At 35.9% G+C, this 27,401-nt stretch overlaps 1 protein-coding gene across 2 annotated transcripts; it reads left to right on the forward strand.

Moving 5' to 3' along the window:
• The first annotated feature begins 512 nt into the window (after positions 1-512).
• LOC130815901 (allantoinase) lies at positions 513-27,382 on the forward strand. Of its 2 annotated transcripts, none has more exons than XM_057682425.1 (15): positions 513-1,079; positions 8,947-9,040; positions 9,221-9,341; positions 9,602-9,675; positions 10,112-10,188; positions 10,322-10,358; positions 10,437-10,522; positions 10,621-10,680; positions 10,754-10,899; positions 11,056-11,182; positions 11,360-11,515; positions 11,609-11,719; positions 11,813-11,923; positions 26,481-26,579; positions 26,866-27,382. In XM_057682425.1, exons 1-15 carry the CDS (start codon positions 996-998, stop codon positions 26,992-26,994), a joined length of 1,512 nt encoding a protein of 503 aa, XP_057538408.1. In that variant the 5' UTR covers positions 513-995; the 3' UTR covers positions 26,995-27,382. The 2 variants fall into 2 exon arrangements, with proteins under 2 accessions (XP_057538408.1, XP_057538407.1); XM_057682424.1 differs by lacking the exon at positions 513-1,079 and adding an exon at positions 6,659-6,842.
• The last annotated feature ends 19 nt before the right edge of the window (positions 27,383-27,401 follow it).

Raw genomic sequence — 27,401 nt, forward strand, 5'->3', positions numbered from 1 at the left:
TAGTTGTTCGCAGTTAGTAACTACGAACAACTATTTTTGTCTTTTTTGACCATTAACTGTGAACAACTCCAAAATTTAAATTTGAGAATTTTATGAAATAAATTTGAAAGTTAAATTATTTAATTTATTTTTTTATTTTTTAACTTAAAGATTTCAAATTTTCATAAATATCGCAAAATAAAGACTAGTAGAGTATGATCCACTATGAAAGTATGAACAATTAAGCATGTCTAGAATCCACTCGAATTAGGTGAGCCGTGAGGCCCAAAAAGAAAGAACAAAGAAAGAATCTTTGGCAAACCCATCATTAAAAAAGATACTACTAATAAAAAGTAAAAGCAACAAAAATGGTATTATTAGATCCTACTTTCAGACGTCTCTAATTGGTCCCCTCTTTCAAGGAAACCGTTGATTCCTTGCCTAATTTGATTATTATATTCCAAGGATTCCGGTATGCATATTGTCCATTATTTTACCAGGAGCTACACTTGTAAACAAAAATCTCTCAAACAGAGAACTTTAAAAAATGAATAAACACCCTCATATAATATGTGTGAGATGAATAATTTAAAATATATAAGAGGCGTCGAACTATTTAATATAATAATTTGTATTTTATTTAGTCTAAATATTATTGTGCTTTTTAGTCCTTCAAACTTTATATCCTTTTTATTTTGAGTAGTTTGATCAACCCTTTTTAATTTAAATCTACATACTTTATGATATCTACTAATTTTTTTTTTAAGTATTTTTGTTAATTATTGGTCACAATCTTTTAAGAACGGATATAGTAGCATTTTTTTGTGCAATTTATTTCAATAGAAATAAAATAATTATACTCAAGTGGGGTGTCTAGATTAGAGTGTGCAAGATAAGAGGACTCTTTCTATAATAAATAATCTTCTTCCTAATTTGTAGTTTTATTATTTATTATTGATATTTCTTCTCAAGTTCATAGAATTTTTTAGAGAGAGAAAATAAGTGAGAGATAGTTAATGGAGTTGCAAAAATGGAGGTTCTTTTCTATTCTACCTATCTTAGTTTCCATCCTGTTCTTCATCCTTAAGATTTCTCTAAAGGTTTGTACATTTTTCTTCTTTTAACTTTATTGTGTTTCTTATTAATAGAGTTTTAAAGTCATACTAACGTGATTTCATATTCAAAAATCAAATCATATTTACAAATACAACAGTAAGAAAATTTATACTCAAAATTGTTATTTTAATTTAACTATTTTTTTGAGATTATTTTAATTTAACTATTGTGAGATAAATAATTGTCTACTATGTTGAAGTTGATAGTATTAGTTAAAGAATGAAAATTATGTAAATAAGATTGTTTAATAAAAATAGACACGTTAATATATCACACTTCTTTATGATAATGTTGCATTGTATATGAATACTTATTATCGAATCGATGTTATTGTGTGAATTTGATTATATATATATATATATATATATATATATATATATATATATATATATATATATTACTCGGAGATTCAAACATGTTTTACAAAAAAATTGGACCTCCAATTATAAATTTTAGTGACACAATTACATCACTATATTGAAACAATTAAAAGACTTAAAACTAAAAATATCATATGAAAACCGTTTTTTTCTAAAGCCTTTTGCATTTCAATATTTTTTTCTTAATCGAAAATTAGGATTCTTCTAGGGTACAATATATACATCCACTTCATTTAGTGCATTCATTTGAATTATGAGTTATAAGGATGTATATATATATTTGTGCCAAGATATTAGAGTAGTGAACTAGTGAAGATTCATACTAGGAGTAATTGGCTAATTGCTAATTGATACAAGATAAATAACGCTAACAACCATATTTTCTTTTTTTTTTTAATAATTATTAAGTTTCACTAAAATTGAATTCATTCCATTACCCTCAATACCATTAAATTTTTGTTTAATTCACTTAAAAAAATATTCATTGAAATAAATTATAATCAGTAAAAAGCAGTTTAGATTAGCAAAAATCAATTACAATAAATAAGAATCATTTATAATTAGTACCAAATCAGTTTGATCCAAAAAAATTGGTTTTAAAGTCAGTTATATTTTATAACTAAAAATCATTTTCAATCCATAAAAATCAATGAAATTAGAAAAAATCAAGTGAACAAACATGACTAGGGTGGGATTAAGAAGGGCTAGTTATACGCAACTTTACCCTTATTAATTATAAAATTATCAAAAAGGCGTTGCTCGATTGACCCTTGATAGCAAACATCATAAGCAATTTTACATAAATAAAAAGTGCACATGATTTAATTGAATTTTTATTCAAATAAAATACTAATATAGACCTATATTATTAATATAAGACAAGATATATAAATAAAAAATACTCTTTATTTTGTTTATTCCTGTTTTCTATCTCTATTAAATTTGTCAACGTAAGAATATATTCTTATTTAGCATCTTAATTTATTATACCTTATGTCCGATGGATCTTCACAATTTAACTCATTAATACTTATTTAATCTTTTCTTTCCTTTTTCTTTATTTATCGCATAAAAAAATTATTGTTAAAAATACAACTACAGTAATAGATATAAATAAAAAGGCCAAAAGGTATTATTTTCTTCGTTTCTATAAACTTAAAATATAAAATACTGTACAAAATTTTTTTGATTAGTAGATATTAGACATATAAATATGCTGTGCAAATGATATTAAAAAACATAATTAATGTGTAGAGGATAATTAGTGAAAGTGACGAAGACTCTTCAATAAAAGAAAATGTTGAAAAGTTGAATGAAAAGACAATAAAAATAATGTCAAAATTTTAAGGATAGAGGGAGTACACTTATCAAGTAGAGTACTTATGCATATGTCATGAAGTAAGTGTTTAACTAATTACAATATTGAACTTTTGATAATTATCGAATGGATAGTACACCCATACGTTCTCCGTTCTAAAATATAAGCTATATTGCGGCATTGACACTGTTCTTTATTTAAATTTATTTTACATATTACGGCTAATGTATTCTAAAAAATATAGTAAATCGGGATTTTATTTAAATCATCTAATCGCATACTTTTATGATATTAATTTTTTATAATTTTTAAATGTGTACTATGTATAATTTAATATATAAATGATTAAAATAACACATTAATTTACGTAAAAAGTGAAATATAGCAGGTACAAGGAAATAAAGCAAGTATAAGAAGAATTAAGTTGATGACTAGATGTTTAATGGGATATTTTATCATAATTGATTATTTAAATAGAAACAATTAAGTTGCTGACTAAGTAATGGGTCCAAGCAGCTGGCTGGTGGTCTGGTGTGGCAGAGTGGACTTGTAATGGCCACTAGGCAAGCATGCATACATGGACTTTTTTGACTTTTAGCTACTTATTTGATTCTTTTGCCAATTCTATAGATTACTTTAACTTTATTTATTTAATCATAGATTTAAGTAGGGTTTGTAGTTAAGTATTCCAACTTGTATTTTAAGCTGACTAATTTGACTTTAATATTAAAATAAATTTGATCTGGTACGATTTAAATTTTAAAAATTATTTTCAGTTTAGAGCTATCGCATGTTAGAGTGCAAATTCAAATGAATAAAAGGACATACAATTTTAAAAACAAATAATAGTGATAGCACCTCCATGCTCTTATAATAAAGAGTAAAATGACTATATTTGGCAATTAGGTTTAGTCTTAGTTGAAGAGCTATAAATATCACTTTTTTAAAAAATAACATATATTTAATACTCTTCAGGACGTATTCTTTTTTTTTCAGTTTATCCTAAAAAATAAAATAGTTTAAAAAATAAGAGAAAATACATGCTGTATTGATAGATGAATATTTAAGGATAAAAGTTTGAATTTTTAATTTGTGTTAGAAAAACAAGATATGTAAACACTTGAATCTTTGATCTCTCAATTATAAAAAGTTATTTTATTACTAAGTTAACTAGTACTCCTTAGTCCCATCACCTATGTACTTATAATTTGCCCTAATTTTTATTTTAATTCGTCAATATAAATTTGTGTTATTTTTATTCTTAAATATAACACACGACTTTTATTTTTCATAATTTTTTCCCCTATTTTTAAATACTCAACAATTTATAAATCCACTATATATACCAATTCCTTAGTCTTTGTGTTTAAAAATAATGAGGCTTAATTTCTAGCAACTGGAGTATTACTTGACTTTTGAAAATGTCATTGTATGCCTCGTATTAGGAAATAAAATTTGTTGGCGGTGCCCCTCCCACCTCTTCTATTTTTTATCACCGAATAAAAGTGTAAAAATACATAAATACATGTTAATTTAGTTGAAATGGTCTTTCTATGAGATCATAAAATTTTAAAAACTCTTTCATAATAGTTTTGGTGTGCCAAGGCAATTTAGGACATCGGTATAGTTGAGACAGTTTTACTGTGAGACACAAAATTCTTCCGTATTATATAATGTCCATTATTTGATAAAACTAAAGATTTATAGTGCTTTACGTTTCAAATAATAATGAACTAAAATAAAATGACTTATTAAATCACGTGTAGTTTATAATTAAGTAAAGTTGCATCTGACCTTATCAAATCTGATCGTAAATAAGATTATAGGAGCTACTTAATAGCAGGTTAATAGAACGACAGTATTATTGGGAGTTATTATACATTGTCACCCTTTTCATTTTATCGCCACCTCTCTGATGAAATTACGAATTTGCCCCTGGACTTAAACTTGTTTAACAAATGTAAATTGCACTTAATAACACTATTATCACTTTAAAAACATTAAATTTAAAGAAGAATATAAAAAAGTTAATAATAATAATAATAATAATAATAATAATAATAATAATATTTTAAAAAATAAATTAAATATAATAATTAAAACAAAAATAAAAATTTAATAATAATAATAATCACAATAATAATAATAATAATAATAATAATAATAATAATAATAATAATAATAATAACAATAATAATATAAATAAAATTAATAATAATTTAAAAAAATACGAGAAAAAAACCAGTCGCATGAAATCCGCGAGCCAACCGCGGTTCAGTCGCACGAAATCCGCGACTCGACCACGGTTCAGTCGCACAAAATGTGCGACTGAACCGCGGTCGAGTCGCGAATTTTGTGCGACTGAACAGCGGTTGGCTAGCGGATTTTGTGCGACTCGATATATATATATATATATATATTTCGTTTTTTTTAAAATTATTATTAATTTTATTTATATTATTATTATTGTTATTATTATTATTATTATTAAATTTTTATTTTTGTTTTAATTATTATATTTAATTTATTTTTTTGAATATTATTATTATTATCATTATTATTATCAGTATAAATAAGAAATTTTAAGTAAGTTGTAATTTTTTAAAGTTCAGAGGTAAATTCGTAATTTAATTTGAGGAGATAACGATAAAATGAAAAGGGTAATGATGTTTAAGGATTGGGGTATTATTTTACATTATGCAGTAGATCGAGCATCCAGGCATGCAAGCAAGTGTGAATGACAGAAAGATGAAGCATAGAATACAGTCTGTAGAAGGTTAGGCAGGTCCAGACTCCCATATTCTGGTCCTAGAGCCATCAATAAAGAATAAAAAATAAAAAGAATAAGTACAAAGATTCATTTGGGATCCCATGACCCCATTATTAAAATATAACTATAAACAAGGAAAGAAACAAATTTGGTAAAAAGAGATCCCAACTTGCTAACGTCTCTCATTGGTTATTGGCCTCTTTTCCCACACAGTCTTTTGATTCCTTTCCTCTTTCCCCCACTTTAGCAGTTTTTTATTCCATGGGATTCTTGTGGGTCCCATCTCCCACCCTACTTGACCTTGTGTTTCCCTCCATCTACTCAAGTCTAGTGGGTTACTTCATGTGGGACCCTGTGACATTTCATCATAACATATCACAATCGAATCTAAATATTTCAAAAAAAGAATTTCCTCTATTTTTACCATTTTACAACAATTGTTTTTTAACATGTATTTTATTAATATTAATTTCTTTTTATAGTTTTTATTAGTCCTTCATATATTTAAAGATGTTAATGATTATTTTACAATATAATAAGTAAAATGTAACAAAATCTTAGATATAAAGGAGTATAATTTAGGAATTGTTGTTCCTTGTTGCCTAATTTTTAGAAAATGTTTGGCTAGTTTGCCTAGTTCTAATTTTGCGTTCAAAATACCGAAAAATATTCTCTTATAATAGTAACTTTTTTTTACTAATCCTTCCTTTATTAAGTTGATAAATATAGAATATAGTTAAAAACATACTACTTCCTCCGTCTCAAAATACTAGCTACGTTTGCTTTTTCACGCGGTCCAATAAACTAAATTAATTTTTTATATTTCTAATTATATATAATTGAAAATTATAAAAATTTAATATTAATAATGTTTACATCTAGACGAATCAAACAAGATCCCATTTGACTATGTTTTAACTTATATATTAAAAATTAATTATAAATTAAGAAACATAACCAAATAGTGTAAGTATTTCCAATGTTGCAGATAAATTGGATGAAAACAATAATAAGAATTAAGAAGAGTCTTAAGTAAAAATAACCGTCCAACTCCTACTCCTACATAGAAGTGTATATTTATAATAGTTGTACTAATAATACTATGTCGTCGACCTTAATTTCACAATTTTCTCTCATCAATTCCATAGATAGATCTAGAGAGAGAAAGGAGTGAGAGAAAGGAGTGAGAGAAAGAATGGAGTTGCAGAAAAGGAGATTCTTTTCTATTCTTCCTGTTATTGCTTCTATTTTCTTCTTCTTCCTTAAGGTTTCTCTTAAGGTCTGCTTTTCTTCCCATTTTTAATCCTCATTTGTGATTCATTAGTGGGTTTTTTAATCTAGATTATCAAGCCTTTAAACTTTTTATTAATATTGTATTTTTTTTAGTGTGTATTTAGTATTTTGAGTATTGGTTTATGTTTTAAAAGATGATAAATTCATGCAAATTTGTATTTGTTGTGAAAATTCTATGATAAAATTGTAAAAACTAAGCAAATTAATTGATAGCTGCAACCCGATTATTCATGGAGATTATTCGGATCTTAATATGGGTTATGTTCTTTTTTGGTTTTACAGAAACACACTGCATGCTGTAATTGCAAATATATGTTGGAAAGTCAGAAAACATATGTATAATAGTATTGATACCACAAAAAAAAAATGTACTTTTTCAAAAAAAAAGAGAAAAAACATTGGGAATCTAACATTTACTTGGTCAATATTCATAAATAAGAATAAAGAATTGGGTGTGATGAACACTCATACTCGACTTAATCGGGTTTTAAATCAAATAATCCACGCTATGAGACATGAATTAGACGGACTCGAGTCTAAATTCTCCGTACATTTTGCAGAAATTGAAAAGTTTTGTTAATTGGATAAGAAAATAGCTTAATTAGTAATATAATTAACTCATACTATAAGCTTAAAATCTTAGACATAATGCAAAGTGACTCTGGTATAGGCAAGATTTGGGAGTTTGGGAAGTTAGATATACGCAATTTTATCATTATAATAAACAACTAGATTTAAATAGATTTTTTCCGAGTGACCTGATTGTAACTTTTTCAAGGTAGTGGAATTTGATGATTCTGGCATATTCTTGTTCTAACTTTCACTTATTTTCTGTATTTGTTAATGATCAAGTTGGTATTAATTAACTTACATCAAATTAGCAGTGTGACAAAATAAATAGTTTTTGATTCTTTCTAACTTAGTGATATCTGAGTCAGAAAGGTGGGTGATTTAGAAAGATAATTAATTTTTAAACAGAAAATAAGTTTTCTGCAGTGTTCTGTTTTACTTGAGCTTATTTTATTATGTTAGTTGAGCTTACTGCCTACCCATGTTTTTCATGATCTAAAATCATGGGCTGAATAGTGTTTTATAACTGCAGAATTGCTCTTAATTTGTGCTTGTTTCATGAACAATTTCAGTAGTTTGTTTATAGTATTATTAGAAGGATAAAGCTTGCATACGTCTCTTCCGATTAAACCTTGCTTAGACGGGAGCCACTGGCATCGGAGTAATAGCATGTTTTGTGTTGATGTGATGGGAAAATGGGATCTTGGGACTTAACTTTGGCTGTGTTGTAACTATGAAAGGGACTAAATTTTGTCAATTGTAGGGAATATTGAGAAAGTATGTTACTATTGTTGGAAAATTACCCATGTGTGATCCCAGATCCATGGGAGGTTTTGAGCATGTTCAATATGTTCGACCGCACAGGGCCCCGAATTATGGGAGTCCTCAACATTAAATTATATATTAAATGTTAAGTGTTTAAAGATACAAAATTATTAGAAAAATATCATAATTTTAAAAATTGCACAGAATCTTCATATAATTTTTCAATTTTTGCTCCGCCCCTGCTCAGATCGAAGAATTTGAGAGAGAGGTTTACTAACATATAGGCTTGATGGGCTACTTTCTCTTATTACCGATTGGTTTCAGGATGAAACCTCGTTAGGTTTCACAGTCAGACTCTCCTCTTGTGTGGGTACAATAACTTAGGTCCCTAGTAAAGATTTACCATTTTCTCTTGATGATTTATTTTTATGTGGGATCTTTGGTTAACTGGCCGTTGATTGTTGGCTTGTTTGATCACATGATAGCATTGACTTTTTTACCTGCAGGCTGTTAAGGAGATGTTTGGTAAAAATTAGTTGTTGGTTGTTGGCTTATTTCACATGTGTAAATTGTTTGTACTGTGTGAAAATAATTCGGGTATAGTGATCTTGTATGAACTTATTGGTGGCTTGGCGCTAATATAAACATGATAGTAATCAAAGCCTTCTAGACTGTGCGCGCGCATCGATTTTAATTAGCTCCAATTTAGCTAATCACATAGCATTTAACTTGAAAATATTTTCATGATCCTGCAGACTTCTCAAAGTAACTGCAGCCTTCTACCTCACAACCATTACTGGATATCTAGCAAGCAGATTGTAACGCAGGATGGTGTCCTTTCGGGTGCTGGTACGTGTATTACGTTGTTCTTTCATAGCATTTTTGTATTTCAGATAGAATTTTGATGTTTTTTCGACGTGATCACACTTCTTCCCTCAAGAAAGAAGCTCAAAAAGCGCATCACAAATAATAACTTTTTTCACAACTACCAAAATAATCGTATTTCTTCAATGTGAACAATATTAACAGTTGAGATAAAAGATGGCAAAGTCTTTAGCATTGTTAGAGAAGAAGATTGGCATGGATATATCAGACGAGGTCACGTAGTTGATTTTGGGGAGGCCGTTGTCATGCCAGGCCTTATTGATGTGTAAGACCTCAACCAAGCCTACCTTATCATTATACTCAAATTTTAACCGATCTTCATATAATCATATAACATACATCACATAATTTATCTGCATTTTTGTTTGATGTTGAAGGTTTTGATTCTTTAATCTATTCGAAACACCTTCAAATCGTATTGTTTGTTCCTTTTTAGTTGAATCTTCTTCAAAGATAGAGCTCTTTTGGTCCCTAGAAAATGTTTTATCTTTTATTTTGAACAATGGTTTGCTTTCACGAGTGCAGGCATGCACATCTAGATGATCCCAGAAGAGATGAGTGGGAAGGGTTTCCTTCTGGTACTAGAGCTGCTGCTGCGGGTACTCTCTTCTTTCCCCTTTAGATCATTCAGTTAATTTTTTCTCCCTTTCTTTAGGAGAAGAGGAAGAATCGTGTGGACGACCACCGGAAATTATTCATTTAATTATGTAGCCAACCCCCTTATTTTTGGATTAAGGCTTTGGCATTGTTGTTTCTTTTGCAAACAACAACATACCTTCACCCCAAAGCCTTGCTCTTGGGGGGTTTTGGAAGGTGGATGTACGTTATTGTAATAACAAAGAGTTAGTTTCCGATTGACCCGATTGTAAACATAAATAAGCGCAAATAATTCAATGAGCCATTTTACTATAAACCATTCTGAAACCAAATAACTATAAATCTTTGATTCCATCGAGAATGGACATATCCTTTTCTTCTGCAAAGCGCACTAATTTTGGTGATCATTTTGAACTTAACCAAGCGGTATTTCGACAGGTGGGATAACTACCCTGATAGACATGCCCTTGAACAGCGAACCATCAACGATTTCTGAGGAAACTCTTAAGCTCAAGGTAAGAACGAGTTTCCTGTTTTACTTTACAGTTACAAACCTTTCGCAAAATCTTCACCTAAGGTATGTTTTTTCTGCTAATAGTTTCTTACAATGCAAATTTATATACTTTTGTATTCTGTCTTTTCAAACAGATAAATGCGGCGAAAAACAGAATTCATGTTGATGTTGGTAAGTTTTAAATCAATATATGCTAATCAAGTGTTTTTCCTTTATAAAAAAGGTTCTTATTTGGAATCGTTCCTATAGGTTTCTGGGGTGGTCTAGTGCCTGAAAATGCCCTTAATACAACTGCGTTAGAACGTCTCCTTAGAGCTGGTGCTCTCGGGTTGAAGGTATCAACACTATTTTTGATCTTTCGGTTTTGCATCGGATTTGCAAGGTTGATGATCACAATTCGCTGCATTTATTCACCAACGAATTATCTCCGCAGTCTTTTATGTGTCCATCAGGAATCAACGACTTCCCCATGACAAACATTACTCATATTAAGGTGATTATCTTCGATAGTGGATTAAAATACGTTATCATCTGTGATTTTGAATAACTTTGTATCTGTTCTGTAGGAAGGACTGTCTACACTCGCTAAATTCAGAAGACCATTACTTGTACACGCAGAGGTTCAAGAAGAAAATGCAGACAACTTGAGCAAGGACGATGAGAATGATGCTCGGTTGTATTCAACTTATCTTAAGACGAGACCTCCTTCAATGTGAGTGCATATTCAGTCCGCAAAACCTGAAAATTCACATGTGATTTTATCTTGGTTTCCTGGATAATTTGTTCGGTTATTGTTTCAGAAAGTTTTTTTCAGTATAATGTATTACGCGTTGTTGTGTTTTTTCATATGGCCATCCTGGTTTACTAGGGAGGAAGCAGCGATTAGAAATCTTTTAACAGTCAGTGAGAATACTAAAGCTGGTGGTCCTGCCGAAGGAGCGCATCTTCATATCGTTCATCTTTCTGATGCTCGATCTTCTTTAGACCTTCTGAAGGTATGTTTTGTGAAGAGTTGGTAATATAATTGCTCAGTAATTTGCGATTCGCTGAAAATGACACAAAAATAGCTGAAAACGAACCGTAATATACTTTTTAATTTCGCGCCTCTCTGAAGTATCATGTGACACTGTCATAAATTTTGTTGCCGTAACTTTGAGCATTCATTTTTACAGAAAGCAAAAGGAAGAGGCGACAGTATAACCATAGAAACCTGCCCACATTACTTGGCATTTTCTGCCGATGAGATTCCTGATGGAGACACACGGTTTAAGTGTGCTCCTCCTATCCGAGATGGTGAAAACAAAGAAAAATTGTGGGAAGCTTTGAGGGTTAGTTTTTACCCGAACATAGTGTGTACTATATTAAATTTTTGTTTCTTTCAATCAATAATTTTGATTTTCGTGATTTTACTGTTAATTTAGAATGGAGATATCGATATGCTTAGTTCGGACCATTCACCGGCACTCCCAGAGCTTAAACTTCTACAACAAGGAGACTTTTTGAAAGCATGGGGTGGCATATCATCTTTGCAGGTTTGCGCACTCTAAAACGAGTTAAAAGTATTTCTAATTTAGGTATCTGAATTTATTTCATTCATCTGAAAGAATTTCCGTAAAAATGTACAGTATGTCCTTCCTGCAACGTGGACTGCTGGTCGTAAATATGGGGTAACCTTAGAACAAATTGCTTCTTGGTGGAGCAAGAAACCGGCTGAACTTGCTGGCCAACATCTCAAGGTGCAGTTTCTTAGCTCACAAATTTTCCATCTAATATAGGTGTTGTGTTTAAAGTTTAGAAATATTTGGATATTTGTATTAGTGTAACATAATTCGCCATGAAAGCGCAAGCCTCAAAGAGGTTCAACAAAGAAAAACAAATGAAAAAATATAATGCAAAATGAACACAAGTGTTTATGAGGTATCTTGGATACCTCCCCCTCAAATAAAGTTTATTATAACGAATTCAACAATTACAAGTATAATAAACCTCCCTTATCTTGAGAACAATCTCTCAAGATCACAAATACTAAAGCAAAGTAAGAACACTCTCAAGTTTCTAACAATGCAATAGCCCTCTCAACAATATGTGTGTTTTTTTGGTGTATGTTACTATGGGTGATGAATCCTATTTATAGGCAAGGCATTCATCACCCTTAGTATTCCCTCATAAATCACCATAAACTCACAATTAACATCCAATTAACTATGACAATAAACATAGTATTAAACATCACAATAAACATTACAATAAACCAGCAAGTAATGCACCCATTCAATTGCATAGTCATTTCACATTCTGACGAAAACAGCATCCAATGCAGTCTTCTGATCTTCCGCTCGACCCGAGCCACTCCCGCTCGACCCGAGCGAGCTTCCAGAGAAGCTACTGACTTGTACTGCACACATTGCTCGACCTGTTGCTCGACCGAGCCACACCCGCTCGACCGGTCGAGCCACTCATAGCTCGACCGAGCGGCTGGTCGAGCCACACACAGCCTGTTCCTCTTCTTGTTGCTTCGATCAAGCAACCCTCATCAACCGTTCCAAACCTTAAACCACCCATATTCGACACATCTTTATCGACCCTCTCTAAAGTACAAGACAAAGCATGTTCGATTAAATGTTTAAAGTTAACGTCATTGTTAAGATTATTGGCACTTGCTCTAACAATCTCCCCCTCAAGTCCAATATTCTTATCATCCTCAAAAGTAACTCTCCTTGACCCAAACACACCATCATCAACACCTTTGTGGCCTAGGCTACCACAATTAACTTGTAACTCATACAAGTTCCCATGACTCCTCACTCCCTTCATGAGCACCATGCTCCCTCTAATGACTTTCAAAACCCCTCTACTTGCTTTGAAAGTGCATCCCTTACTCTCAAGTCTACCCAATGAAATAAGGTTCCTCTCAAACTTAGATATATACCTTACATCACCAAGTCTTCTTTTGACACCTCCATGTGTCTCAATCAAAACCTCACCAATACCCTCTACTTTCACCTTTTCATCATTTGGTAAAGTAACAAGGCCATAATCCCCATAACTAAGCTTAGTAAATTTTTCTTTCTCACAACAAATGTGGAATGAGCAACCGGAGTCTATTACCCATTCCTTACTATGATCCACTCCCCCATCAGCTAGAAGAACCTCACCATAGTCATCATCATCAACAAAGCCTAGAGCGGCATTCCCGCTACTCTCACTCTCATTCCTTAAGTTTCTCATTCTCTTAAGGTCTTCCTTAAACTCTTTGCACATCATTTGTATGTGCCCCTTTTTCTTACAATAGTAACACTCTTTGTCACTAAGGTCACCCCTCCCTTGAGACTTACCCCTTCCTTGAAATTTCTTCTCTTTGGTTCTTCCCCTATTAGAACCTTCACTCAACAAGCCCTCTCCAACATCCCTCTTTTCTTCCCCCTCTCTTCTCACCATGAACCTATCATTCTCTCTCAACGCCGCCAATGCTTGATCAAGAGTGATAGAATCCCTACCTATGAGCAATGTTTGGACTATGTTCCTATAGTCCTTGGGAAGTGAAGCCAAAAGTAATAGAGCTTGTTCTTCATCGGACAACTTTTCATCGGCATTTAACAATTGGCACACCAACTTGTTAAATGTGTTAATGTGGTCTTGCATTGTTGTATCTTCATCCTTCATGAGTTGATACAACTCCCACCTCAAGCAAAGTTTATTTGTTAGGGATTTGGAAGCATACACCTTTTGTAATTTTTCCAACAACTCACCGGGGTCGGTCTCTTTCAAGTAGTGATACTTGATTTCGGGTGCAATGGCAAGCCGGATTGTGCTCACCGCCTTCTTTTTCATTAGTGCCCATCTTGCTTGTTCTACATGATTTGGTTTCTCCTTCAATAGAGCATCATCGATGCCTTGTTGCACCAAAACATCTTCCACCGAGCTCTTCCATATGGAAAAATTAATTCTTCCATCAAACAATTGAATAGAGAAATTCTTCCCGTCAGTCATTGTGTTTTTTCTTGTTCTTTTAACCTCACTTTCGCACCCCAAATAGCCCAAGAAGCACTCCCGCTCTGATACCAATTGAAAGCGCAAGCCTCAAAGAGGTTCAACAAAGAAAAACAAATGAAAAAATATAATGCAAAATGAACACAAGTGTTTATGAGGTATCTTGGATACCTCCCCCTCAAATAAAGTTTATTATAACGAATTCAACAATTACAAGTATAATAAACCTCCCTTATCTTGAGAACAATCTCTCAAGATCACAAATACTAGAGCAAAGTAAGAACACTCTCAAGTTTCTAACAATGCAATAGCCCTCTCAACAATATGTGTGTTTTTTTGGTGTATGTTACTATGGGTGATGAATCCTATTTATAGGCAAGGCATTCATCACCCTTAGTATTCCCTCATAAATCACCATAAACTCACAATTAACATCCAATTAACTATGACAATAAACATAGTATTAAACATCACAATAAACATTACAATAAACCAGCAAGTAATGCACCCATTCAATTGCATAGTCATTTCACATTCTGACGAAAACAGCATCCAATGCAGTCTTCTGATCTTCCGCTCGACCCGAGCCACTCCCGCTCGACCCGAGCGAGCTTCCAGAGAAGCTACTGACTTGTACTGCACACATTGCTCGACCTGTTGCTCGACCGAGCCACACCCGCTCGACCGGTCGAGCCACTCATAGCTCGACCGAGCGGCTGGTCGAGCCACACACAGCCTGTTCCTCTTCTTGTTGCTTCGATCAAGCAACCCTCATCAACCGTTCCAAACCTTAAACCACCCATATTCGACACATCTTTATCGACCCTCTCTAAAGTACAAGACAAAGCATGTTCGATTAAATGTTTAAAGTTAACGTCATTGTTAAGATTATTGGCACTTGCTCTAACAATCTCCCCCTCAAGTCCAATATTCTTATCATCCTCAAAAGTAACTCTCCTTGACCCAAACACACCATCATCAACACCTTTGTGGCCTAGGCTACCACAATTAACTTGTAACTCATACAAGTTCCCATGACTCCTCACTCCCTTCATGAGCACCATGCTCCCTCTAATGACTTTCAAAACCCCTCTACTTGCTTTGAAAGTGCATCCCTTACTCTCAAGTCTACCCAATGAAATAAGGTTCCTCTCAAACTTAGATATATACCTTACATCACCAAGTCTTCTTTTGACACCTCCATGTGTCTCAATCAAAACCTCACCAATACCCTCTACTTTCACCTTTTCATCATTTGGTAAAGTAACAAGGCCATAATCCCCATAACTAAGCTTAGTAAATTTTTCTTTCTCACAACAAATGTGGAATGAGCAACCGGAGTCTATTACCCATTCCTTACTATGATCCACTCCCCCATCAGCTAGAAGAACCTCACCATAGTCATCATCATCAACAAAGCCTAGAGCGGCATTCCCGCTACTCTCACTCTCATTCCTTAAGTTTCTCATTCTCTTAAGGTCTTCCTTAAACTCTTTGCACATCATTTGTATGTGCCCCTTTTTCTTACAATAGTAACACTCTTTGTCACTAAGGTCACCCCTCCCTTGAGACTTACCCCTTCCTTGAAATTTCTTCTCTTTGGTTCTTCCCCTATTAGAACCTTCACTCAACAAGCCCTCTCCAACATCCCTCTTTTCTTCCCCCTCTCTTCTCACCATGAACCTATCATTCTCTCTCAACGCCGCCAATGCTTGATCAAGAGTGATAGAATCCCTACCTATGAGCAATGTTTGGACTATGTTCCTATAGTCCTTGGGAAGTGAAGCCAAAAGTAATAGAGCTTGTTCTTCATCGGACAACTTTTCATCGGCATTTAACAATTGGCACACCAACTTGTTAAATGTGTTAATGTGGTCTTGCATTGTTGTATCTTCATCCTTCATGAGTTGATACAACTCCCACCTCAAGCAAAGTTTATTTGTTAGGGATTTGGAAGCATACACCTTTTGTAATTTTTCCAACAACTCACCGGGGTCGGTCTCTTTCAAGTAGTGATACTTGATTTCGGGTGCAATGGCAAGCCGGATTGTGCTCACCGCCTTCTTTTTCATTAGTGCCCATCTTGCTTGTTCTACATGATTTGGTTTCTCCTTCAATAGAGCATCATCGATGCCTTGTTGCACCAAAACATCTTCCACCGAGCTCTTCCATATGGAAAAATTAATTCTTCCATCAAACAATTGAATAGAGAAATTCTTCCCGTCAGTCATTGTGTTTTTTCTTGTTCTTTTAACCTCACTTTCGCACCCCAAATAGCCCAAGAAGCACTCCCGCTCTGATACCAATTGAAAGCGCAAGCCTCAAAGAGGTTCAACAAAGAAAAACAAATGAAAAAATATAATGCAAAATGAACACAAGTGTTTATGAGGTATCTTGGATACCTCCCCCTCAAATAAAGTTTATTATAACGAATTCAACAATTACAAGTATAATAAACCTCCCTTATCTTGAGAACAATCTCTCAAGATCACAAATACTAGAGCAAAGTAAGAACACTCTCAAGTTTCTAACAATGCAATAGCCCTCTCAACAATATGTGTGTTTTTTTGGTGTATGTTACTATGGGTGATGAATCCTATTTATAGGCAAGGCATTCATCACCCTTAGTATTCCCTCATAAATCACCATAAACTCACAATTAACATCCAATTAACTATGACAATAAACATAGTATTAAACATCACAATAAACATTACAATAAACCAGCAAGTAATGCACCCATTCAATTGCATAGTCATTTCACATTCTGACGAAAACAGCATCCAATGCAGTCTTCTGATCTTCCGCTCGACCCGAGCCACTCCCGCTCGACCCGAGCGAGCTTCCAGAGAAGCTACTGACTTGTACTGCACACATTGCTCGACCTGTTGCTCGACCGAGCCACACCCGCTCGACCGGTCGAGCCACTCATAGCTCGACCGAGCGGCTGGTCGAGCCACACACAGCCTGTTCCTCTTCTTGTTGCTTCGATCAAGCAACCCTCATCAACCGTTCCAAACCTTAAACCACCCATATTCGACACATCTTTATCGACCCTCTCTAAAGTACAAGACAAAGCATGTTCGATTAAATGTTTAAAGTTAACGTCATTGTTAAGATTATTGGCACTTGCTCTAACAATCTCCCCCTCAAGTCCAATATTCTTATCATCCTCAAAAGTAACTCTCCTTGACCCAAACACACCATCATCAACACCTTTGTGGCCTAGGCTACCACAATTAACTTGTAACTCATACAAGTTCCCATGACTCCTCACTCCCTTCATGAGCACCATGCTCCCTCTAATGACTTTCAAAACCCCTCTACTTGCTTTGAAAGTGCATCCCTTACTCTCAAGTCTACCCAATGAAATAAGGTTCCTCTCAAACTTAGATATATACCTTACATCACCAAGTCTTCTTTTGACACCTCCATGTGTCTCAATCAAAACCTCACCAATACCCTCTACTTTCACCTTTTCATCATTTGGTAAAGTAACAAGGCCATAATCCCCATAACTAAGCTTAGTAAATTTTTCTTTCTCACAACAAATGTGGAATGAGCAACCGGAGTCTATTACCCATTCCTTACTATGATCCACTCCCCCATCAGCTAGAAGAACCTCACCATAGTCATCATCATCAACAAAGCCTAGAGCGGCATTCCCGCTACTCTCACTCTCATTCCTTAAGTTTCTCATTCTCTTAAGGTCTTCCTTAAACTCTTTGCACATCATTTGTATGTGCCCCTTTTTCTTACAATAGTAACACTCTTTGTCACTAAGGTCACCCCTCCCTTGAGACTTACCCCTTCCTTGAAATTTCTTCTCTTTGGTTCTTCCCCTATTAGAACCTTCACTCAACAAGCCCTCTCCAACATCCCTCTTTTCTTCCCCCTCTCTTCTCACCATGAACCTATCATTCTCTCTCAACGCCGCCAATGCTTGATCAAGAGTGATAGAATCCCTACCTATGAGCAATGTTTGGACTATGTTCCTATAGTCCTTGGGAAGTGAAGCCAAAAGTAATAGAGCTTGTTCTTCATCGGACAACTTTTCATCGGCATTTAACAATTGGCACACCAACTTGTTAAATGTGTTAATGTGGTCTTGCATTGTTGTATCTTCATCCTTCATGAGTTGATACAACTCCCACCTCAAGCAAAGTTTATTTGTTAGGGATTTGGAAGCATACACCTTTTGTAATTTTTCCAACAACTCACCGGGGTCGGTCTCTTTCAAGTAGTGATACTTGATTTCGGGTGCAATGGCAAGCCGGATTGTGCTCACCGCCTTCTTTTTCATTAGTGCCCATCTTGCTTGTTCTACATGATTTGGTTTCTCCTTCAATAGAGCATCATCGATGCCTTGTTGCACCAAAACATCTTCCACCGAGCTCTTCCATATGGAAAAATTAATTCTTCCATCAAACAATTGAATAGAGAAATTCTTCCCGTCAGTCATTGTGTTTTTTCTTGTTCTTTTAACCTCACTTTCGCACCCCAAATAGCCCAAGAAGCACTCCCGCTCTGATACCAATTGAAAGCGCAAGCCTCAAAGAGGTTCAACAAAGAAAAACAAATGAAAAAATATAATGCAAAATGAACACAAGTGTTTATGAGGTATCTTGGATACCTCCCCCTCAAATAAAGTTTATTATAACGAATTCAACAATTACAAGTATAATAAACCTCCCTTATCTTGAGAACAATCTCTCAAGATCACAAATACTAGAGCAAAGTAAGAACACTCTCAAGTTTCTAACAATGCAATAGCCCTCTCAACAATATGTGTGTTTTTTTGGTGTATGTTACTATGGGTGATGAATCCTATTTATAGGCAAGGCATTCATCACCCTTAGTATTCCCTCATAAATCACCATAAACTCACAATTAACATCCAATTAACTATGACAATAAACATAGTATTAAACATCACAATAAACATTACAATAAACCAGCAAGTAATGCACCCATTCAATTGCATAGTCATTTCACATTCTGACGAAAACAGCATCCAATGCAGTCTTCTGATCTTCCGCTCGACCCGAGCCACTCCCGCTCGACCCGAGCGAGCTTCCAGAGAAGCTACTGACTTGTACTGCACACATTGCTCGACCTGTTGCTCGACCGAGCCACACCCGCTCGACCGGTCGAGCCACTCATAGCTCGACCGAGCGGCTGGTCGAGCCACACACAGCCTGTTCCTCTTCTTGTTGCTTCGATCAAGCAACCCTCATCAACCGTTCCAAACCTTAAACCACCCATATTCGACACATCTTTATCGACCCTCTCTAAAGTACAAGACAAAGCATGTTCGATTAAATGTTTAAAGTTAACGTCATTGTTAAGATTATTGGCACTTGCTCTAACAATCTCCCCCTCAAGTCCAATATTCTTATCATCCTCAAAAGTAACTCTCCTTGACCCAAACACACCATCATCAACACCTTTGTGGCCTAGGCTACCACAATTAACTTGTAACTCATACAAGTTCCCATGACTCCTCACTCCCTTCATGAGCACCATGCTCCCTCTAATGACTTTCAAAACCCCTCTACTTGCTTTGAAAGTGCATCCCTTACTCTCAAGTCTACCCAATGAAATAAGGTTCCTCTCAAACTTAGATATATACCTTACATCACCAAGTCTTCTTTTGACACCTCCATGTGTCTCAATCAAAACCTCACCAATACCCTCTACTTTCACCTTTTCATCATTTGGTAAAGTAACAAGGCCATAATCCCCATAACTAAGCTTAGTAAATTTTTCTTTCTCACAACAAATGTGGAATGAGCAACCGGAGTCTATTACCCATTCCTTACTATGATCCACTCCCCCATCAGCTAGAAGAACCTCACCATAGTCATCATCATCAACAAAGCCTAGAGCGGCATTCCCGCTACTCTCACTCTCATTCCTTAAGTTTCTCATTCTCTTAAGGTCTTCCTTAAACTCTTTGCACATCATTTGTATGTGCCCCTTTTTCTTACAATAGTAACACTCTTTGTCACTAAGGTCACCCCTCCCTTGAGACTTACCCCTTCCTTGAAATTTCTTCTCTTTGGTTCTTCCCCTATTAGAACCTTCACTCAACAAGCCCTCTCCAACATCCCTCTTTTCTTCCCCCTCTCTTCTCACCATGAACCTATCATTCTCTCTCAACGCCGCCAATGCTTGATCAAGAGTGATAGAATCCCTACCTATGAGCAATGTTTGGACTATGTTCCTATAGTCCTTGGGAAGTGAAGCCAAAAGTAATAGAGCTTGTTCTTCATCGGACAACTTTTCATCGGCATTTAACAATTGGCACACCAACTTGTTAAATGTGTTAATGTGGTCTTGCATTGTTGTATCTTCATCCTTCATGAGTTGATACAACTCCCACCTCAAGCAAAGTTTATTTGTTAGGGATTTGGAAGCATACACCTTTTGTAATTTTTCCAACAACTCACCGGGGTCGGTCTCTTTCAAGTAGTGATACTTGATTTCGGGTGCAATGGCAAGCCGGATTGTGCTCACCGCCTTCTTTTTCATTAGTGCCCATCTTGCTTGTTCTACATGATTTGGTTTCTCCTTCAATAGAGCATCATCGATGCCTTGTTGCACCAAAACATCTTCCACCGAGCTCTTCCATATGGAAAAATTAATTCTTCCATCAAACAATTGAATAGAGAAATTCTTCCCGTCAGTCATTGTGTTTTTTCTTGTTCTTTTAACCTCACTTTCGCACCCCAAATAGCCCAAGAAGCACTCCCGCTCTGATACCAATTGAAAGCGCAAGCCTCAAAGAGGTTCAACAAAGAAAAACAAATGAAAAAATATAATGCAAAATGAACACAAGTGTTTATGAGGTATCTTGGATACCTCCCCCTCAAATAAAGTTTATTATAACGAATTCAACAATTACAAGTATAATAAACCTCCCTTATCTTGAGAACAATCTCTCAAGATCACAAATACTAGAGCAAAGTAAGAACACTCTCAAGTTTCTAACAATGCAATAGCCCTCTCAACAATATGTGTGTTTTTTTGGTGTATGTTACTATGGGTGATGAATCCTATTTATAGGCAAGGCATTCATCACCCTTAGTATTCCCTCATAAATCACCATAAACTCACAATTAACATCCAATTAACTATGACAATAAACATAGTATTAAACATCACAATAAACATTACAATAAACCAGCAAGTAATGCACCCATTCAATTGCATAGTCATTTCACATTCTGACGAAAACAGCATCCAATGCAGTCTTCTGATCTTCCGCTCGACCCGAGCCACTCCCGCTCGACCCGAGCGAGCTTCCAGAGAAGCTACTGACTTGTACTGCACACATTGCTCGACCTGTTGCTCGACCGAGCCACACCCGCTCGACCGGTCGAGCCACTCATAGCTCGACCGAGCGGCTGGTCGAGCCACACACAGCCTGTTCCTCTTCTTGTTGCTTCGATCAAGCAACCCTCATCAACCGTTCCAAACCTTAAACCACCCATATTCGACACATCTTTATCGACCCTCTCTAAAGTACAAGACAAAGCATGTTCGATTAAATGTTTAAAGTTAACGTCATTGTTAAGATTATTGGCACTTGCTCTAACAATCTCCCCCTCAAGTCCAATATTCTTATCATCCTCAAAAGTAACTCTCCTTGACCCAAACACACCATCATCAACACCTTTGTGGCCTAGGCTACCACAATTAACTTGTAACTCATACAAGTTCCCATGACTCCTCACTCCCTTCATGAGCACCATGCTCCCTCTAATGACTTTCAAAACCCCTCTACTTGCTTTGAAAGTGCATCCCTTACTCTCAAGTCTACCCAATGAAATAAGGTTCCTCTCAAACTTAGATATATACCTTACATCACCAAGTCTTCTTTTGACACCTCCATGTGTCTCAATCAAAACCTCACCAATACCCTCTACTTTCACCTTTTCATCATTTGGTAAAGTAACAAGGCCATAATCCCCATAACTAAGCTTAGTAAATTTTTCTTTCTCACAACAAATGTGGAATGAGCAACCGGAGTCTATTACCCATTCCTTACTATGATCCACTCCCCCATCAGCTAGAAGAACCTCACCATAGTCATCATCATCAACAAAGCCTAGAGCGGCATTCCCGCTACTCTCACTCTCATTCCTTAAGTTTCTCATTCTCTTAAGGTCTTCCTTAAACTCTTTGCACATCATTTGTATGTGCCCCTTTTTCTTACAATAGTAACACTCTTTGTCACTAAGGTCACCCCTCCCTTGAGACTTACCCCTTCCTTGAAATTTCTTCTCTTTGGTTCTTCCCCTATTAGAACCTTCACTCAACAAGCCCTCTCCAACATCCCTCTTTTCTTCCCCCTCTCTTCTCACCATGAACCTATCATTCTCTCTCAACGCCGCCAATGCTTGATCAAGAGTGATAGAATCCCTACCTATGAGCAATGTTTGGACTATGTTCCTATAGTCCTTGGGAAGTGAAGCCAAAAGTAATAGAGCTTGTTCTTCATCGGACAACTTTTCATCGGCATTTAACAATTGGCACACCAACTTGTTAAATGTGTTAATGTGGTCTTGCATTGTTGTATCTTCATCCTTCATGAGTTGATACAACTCCCACCTCAAGCAAAGTTTATTTGTTAGGGATTTGGAAGCATACACCTTTTGTAATTTTTCCAACAACTCACCGGGGTCGGTCTCTTTCAAGTAGTGATACTTGATTTCGGGTGCAATGGCAAGCCGGATTGTGCTCACCGCCTTCTTTTTCATTAGTGCCCATCTTGCTTGTTCTACATGATTTGGTTTCTCCTTCAATAGAGCATCATCGATGCCTTGTTGCACCAAAACATCTTCCACCGAGCTCTTCCATATGGAAAAATTAATTCTTCCATCAAACAATTGAATAGAGAAATTCTTCCCGTCAGTCATTGTGTTTTTTCTTGTTCTTTTAACCTCACTTTCGCACCCCAAATAGCCCAAGAAGCACTCCCGCTCTGATACCAATTGAAAGCGCAAGCCTCAAAGAGGTTCAACAAAGAAAAACAAATGAAAAAATATAATGCAAAATGAACACAAGTGTTTATGAGGTATCTTGGATACCTCCCCCTCAAATAAAGTTTATTATAACGAATTCAACAATTACAAGTATAATAAACCTCCCTTATCTTGAGAACAATCTCTCAAGATCACAAATACTAGAGCAAAGTAAGAACACTCTCAAGTTTCTAACAATGCAATAGCCCTCTCAACAATATGTGTGTTTTTTTGGTGTATGTTACTATGGGTGATGAATCCTATTTATAGGCAAGGCATTCATCACCCTTAGTATTCCCTCATAAATCACCATAAACTCACAATTAACATCCAATTAACTATGACAATAAACATAGTATTAAACATCACAATAAACATTACAATAAACCAGCAAGTAATGCACCCATTCAATTGCATAGTCATTTCACATTCTGACGAAAACAGCATCCAATGCAGTCTTCTGATCTTCCGCTCGACCCGAGCCACTCCCGCTCGACCCGAGCGAGCTTCCAGAGAAGCTACTGACTTGTACTGCACACATTGCTCGACCTGTTGCTCGACCGAGCCACACCCGCTCGACCGGTCGAGCCACTCATAGCTCGACCGAGCGGCTGGTCGAGCCACACACAGCCTGTTCCTCTTCTTGTTGCTTCGATCAAGCAACCCTCATCAACCGTTCCAAACCTTAAACCACCCATATTCGACACATCTTTATCGACCCTCTCTAAAGTACAAGACAAAGCATGTTCGATTAAATGTTTAAAGTTAACGTCATTGTTAAGATTATTGGCACTTGCTCTAACAATCTCCCCCTCAAGTCCAATATTCTTATCATCCTCAAAAGTAACTCTCCTTGACCCAAACACACCATCATCAACACCTTTGTGGCCTAGGCTACCACAATTAACTTGTAACTCATACAAGTTCCCATGACTCCTCACTCCCTTCATGAGCACCATGCTCCCTCTAATGACTTTCAAAACCCCTCTACTTGCTTTGAAAGTGCATCCCTTACTCTCAAGTCTACCCAATGAAATAAGGTTCCTCTCAAACTTAGATATATACCTTACATCACCAAGTCTTCTTTTGACACCTCCATGTGTCTCAATCAAAACCTCACCAATACCCTCTACTTTCACCTTTTCATCATTTGGTAAAGTAACAAGGCCATAATCCCCATAACTAAGCTTAGTAAATTTTTCTTTCTCACAACAAATGTGGAATGAGCAACCGGAGTCTATTACCCATTCCTTACTATGATCCACTCCCCCATCAGCTAGAAGAACCTCACCATAGTCATCATCATCAACAAAGCCTAGAGCGGCATTCCCGCTACTCTCACTCTCATTCCTTAAGTTTCTCATTCTCTTAAGGTCTTCCTTAAACTCTTTGCACATCATTTGTATGTGCCCCTTTTTCTTACAATAGTAACACTCTTTGTCACTAAGGTCACCCCTCCCTTGAGACTTACCCCTTCCTTGAAATTTCTTCTCTTTGGTTCTTCCCCTATTAGAACCTTCACTCAACAAGCCCTCTCCAACATCCCTCTTTTCTTCCCCCTCTCTTCTCACCATGAACCTATCATTCTCTCTCAACGCCGCCAATGCTTGATCAAGAGTGATAGAATCCCTACCTATGAGCAATGTTTGGACTATGTTCCTATAGTCCTTGGGAAGTGAAGCCAAAAGTAATAGAGCTTGTTCTTCATCGGACAACTTTTCATCGGCATTTAACAATTGGCACACCAACTTGTTAAATGTGTTAATGTGGTCTTGCATTGTTGTATCTTCATCCTTCATGAGTTGATACAACTCCCACCTCAAGCAAAGTTTATTTGTTAGGGATTTGGAAGCATACACCTTTTGTAATTTTTCCAACAACTCACCGGGGTCGGTCTCTTTCAAGTAGTGATACTTGATTTCGGGTGCAATGGCAAGCCGGATTGTGCTCACCGCCTTCTTTTTCATTAGTGCCCATCTTGCTTGTTCTACATGATTTGGTTTCTCCTTCAATAGAGCATCATCGATGCCTTGTTGCACCAAAACATCTTCCACCGAGCTCTTCCATATGGAAAAATTAATTCTTCCATCAAACAATTGAATAGAGAAATTCTTCCCGTCAGTCATTGTGTTTTTTCTTGTTCTTTTAACCTCACTTTCGCACCCCAAATAGCCCAAGAAGCACTCCCGCTCTGATACCAATTGAAAGCGCAAGCCTCAAAGAGGTTCAACAAAGAAAAACAAATGAAAAAATATAATGCAAAATGAACACAAGTGTTTATGAGGTATCTTGGATACCTCCCCCTCAAATAAAGTTTATTATAACGAATTCAACAATTACAAGTATAATAAACCTCCCTTATCTTGAGAACAATCTCTCAAGATCACAAATACTAGAGCAAAGTAAGAACACTCTCAAGTTTCTAACAATGCAATAGCCCTCTCAACAATATGTGTGTTTTTTTGGTGTATGTTACTATGGGTGATGAATCCTATTTATAGGCAAGGCATTCATCACCCTTAGTATTCCCTCATAAATCACCATAAACTCACAATTAACATCCAATTAACTATGACAATAAACATAGTATTAAACATCACAATAAACATTACAATAAACCAGCAAGTAATGCACCCATTCAATTGCATAGTCATTTCACATTCTGACGAAAACAGCATCCAATGCAGTCTTCTGATCTTCCGCTCGACCCGAGCCACTCCCGCTCGACCCGAGCGAGCTTCCAGAGAAGCTACTGACTTGTACTGCACACATTGCTCGACCTGTTGCTCGACCGAGCCACACCCGCTCGACCGGTCGAGCCACTCATAGCTCGACCGAGCGGCTGGTCGAGCCACACACAGCCTGTTCCTCTTCTTGTTGCTTCGATCAAGCAACCCTCATCAACCGTTCCAAACCTTAAACCACCCATATTCGACACATCTTTATCGACCCTCTCTAAAGTACAAGACAAAGCATGTTCGATTAAATGTTTAAAGTTAACGTCATTGTTAAGATTATTGGCACTTGCTCTAACACGCCAGTTAATTCGTTTTCTGAATTCGGAATTCGCTCAAAATGACCCGAAAGTAGCCCAAAACCGACCACAATTCTCTTTTTTTTATTCGCAATTCGCAAGGAGATTAGTGAATCATGCGACAGTGATTTGTACTATAATTGTCCTGATTTTGTGTGATAAGTTTTATGTATGCATGAAATGAGACACAAGACGTGAACTTGATCATTTTTACAAATCCGAGCCACTTTTTATGTACAGGGGTCGATTGCAGTTGGGAATTATGCGGATATAGTTGCATGGGAGCCTGAAACGGAGTTCGATCTCGATGAAAATCATCCTTCATACGCCAAACATCCAGTAAGTTGCAGCACATTTACCACCATAAGTTTCGCTTACTAGAACTCATTTGAAATTCTCCGAACTTATTGTAGTCGTGTATTGAATTTGCATATTCCTCACTACAACTTATTTTATTAGGCGAAGAGAATGCACTCTAAAAAGTCGAAACTATGCTATGCTGTTCTTTGAATTATGCCATCATTTTTAATCGAACGAAAGAATTTGGATTTTTAGTCCACTTACCGAACGTCTTAAAAATTCGACATTTGCCTTTTCTCAAACTTCTTTATTTCGTGTATTGTAGAGCATATCAGCTTACATGGGAAGCAGACTTTCCGGTAAAGTTTTGGCTACATTTGTGAGAGGAAACCTTGTTTACGAAGAGGGAAAACACGCTAGTGCAGCCTGTGGAAACCGCCTTCTAGCAAAATAGCACGCGGTTGGCGTATAGGTAGGCCAAGGCACCTATTACATAGATGATTGCTAATTGTACAGATGGGAGATGGCTTCAAACCAGAAAAGCCGAAATGTATATAGTATTTATGCGTACTGAATCTTTGCCAAGCTTGGAGATTAATCGTACAGCATCTTGCCAAGAAACACGATTCTTGAGGATTTGGTAATGCGCAAAATCCTCGCCAAGAAACTTAATTCTTGAAGAGTTGGTGTTGGAATAATTTCATGTACTGCGAATTAGTTTTCGTGGTTTAGTTATGTTTCTTTCGTTTGGTTGCAATGTTGCACATTTGGGATATTGTACAAAACTGATTTGCAATTGCCAATCTATTTGTGTTATTGTGTAGTGTGTTCTTGTCCTGTCATTTGGCCTCTGGCTTGATC

This window comes from Amaranthus tricolor, chromosome 6, assembly GCF_026212465.1.
Source record: "Amaranthus tricolor cultivar Red isolate AtriRed21 chromosome 6, ASM2621246v1, whole genome shotgun sequence".
Classification (NCBI taxonomy): Eukaryota; Viridiplantae; Streptophyta; class Magnoliopsida; order Caryophyllales; family Amaranthaceae; genus Amaranthus; species Amaranthus tricolor.

Coding starts and splice junctions, on each gene's coding strand:
- LOC130815901 (XM_057682425.1), top strand. CDS start 996: ATGGAGTTGCAAAAATGGAGGTTCTTTTCTATTCTACCTATCTTAGTT. Junction 9,676..10,111: donor TACTAGAGCTGCTGCTGCGG/GTACTCTCTTCT, acceptor GTATTTCGACAG/GTGGGATAACTACCCTGATA. Junction 10,900..11,055: donor AAGACGAGACCTCCTTCAAT/GTGAGTGCATAT, acceptor CTGGTTTACTAG/GGAGGAAGCAGCGATTAGAA.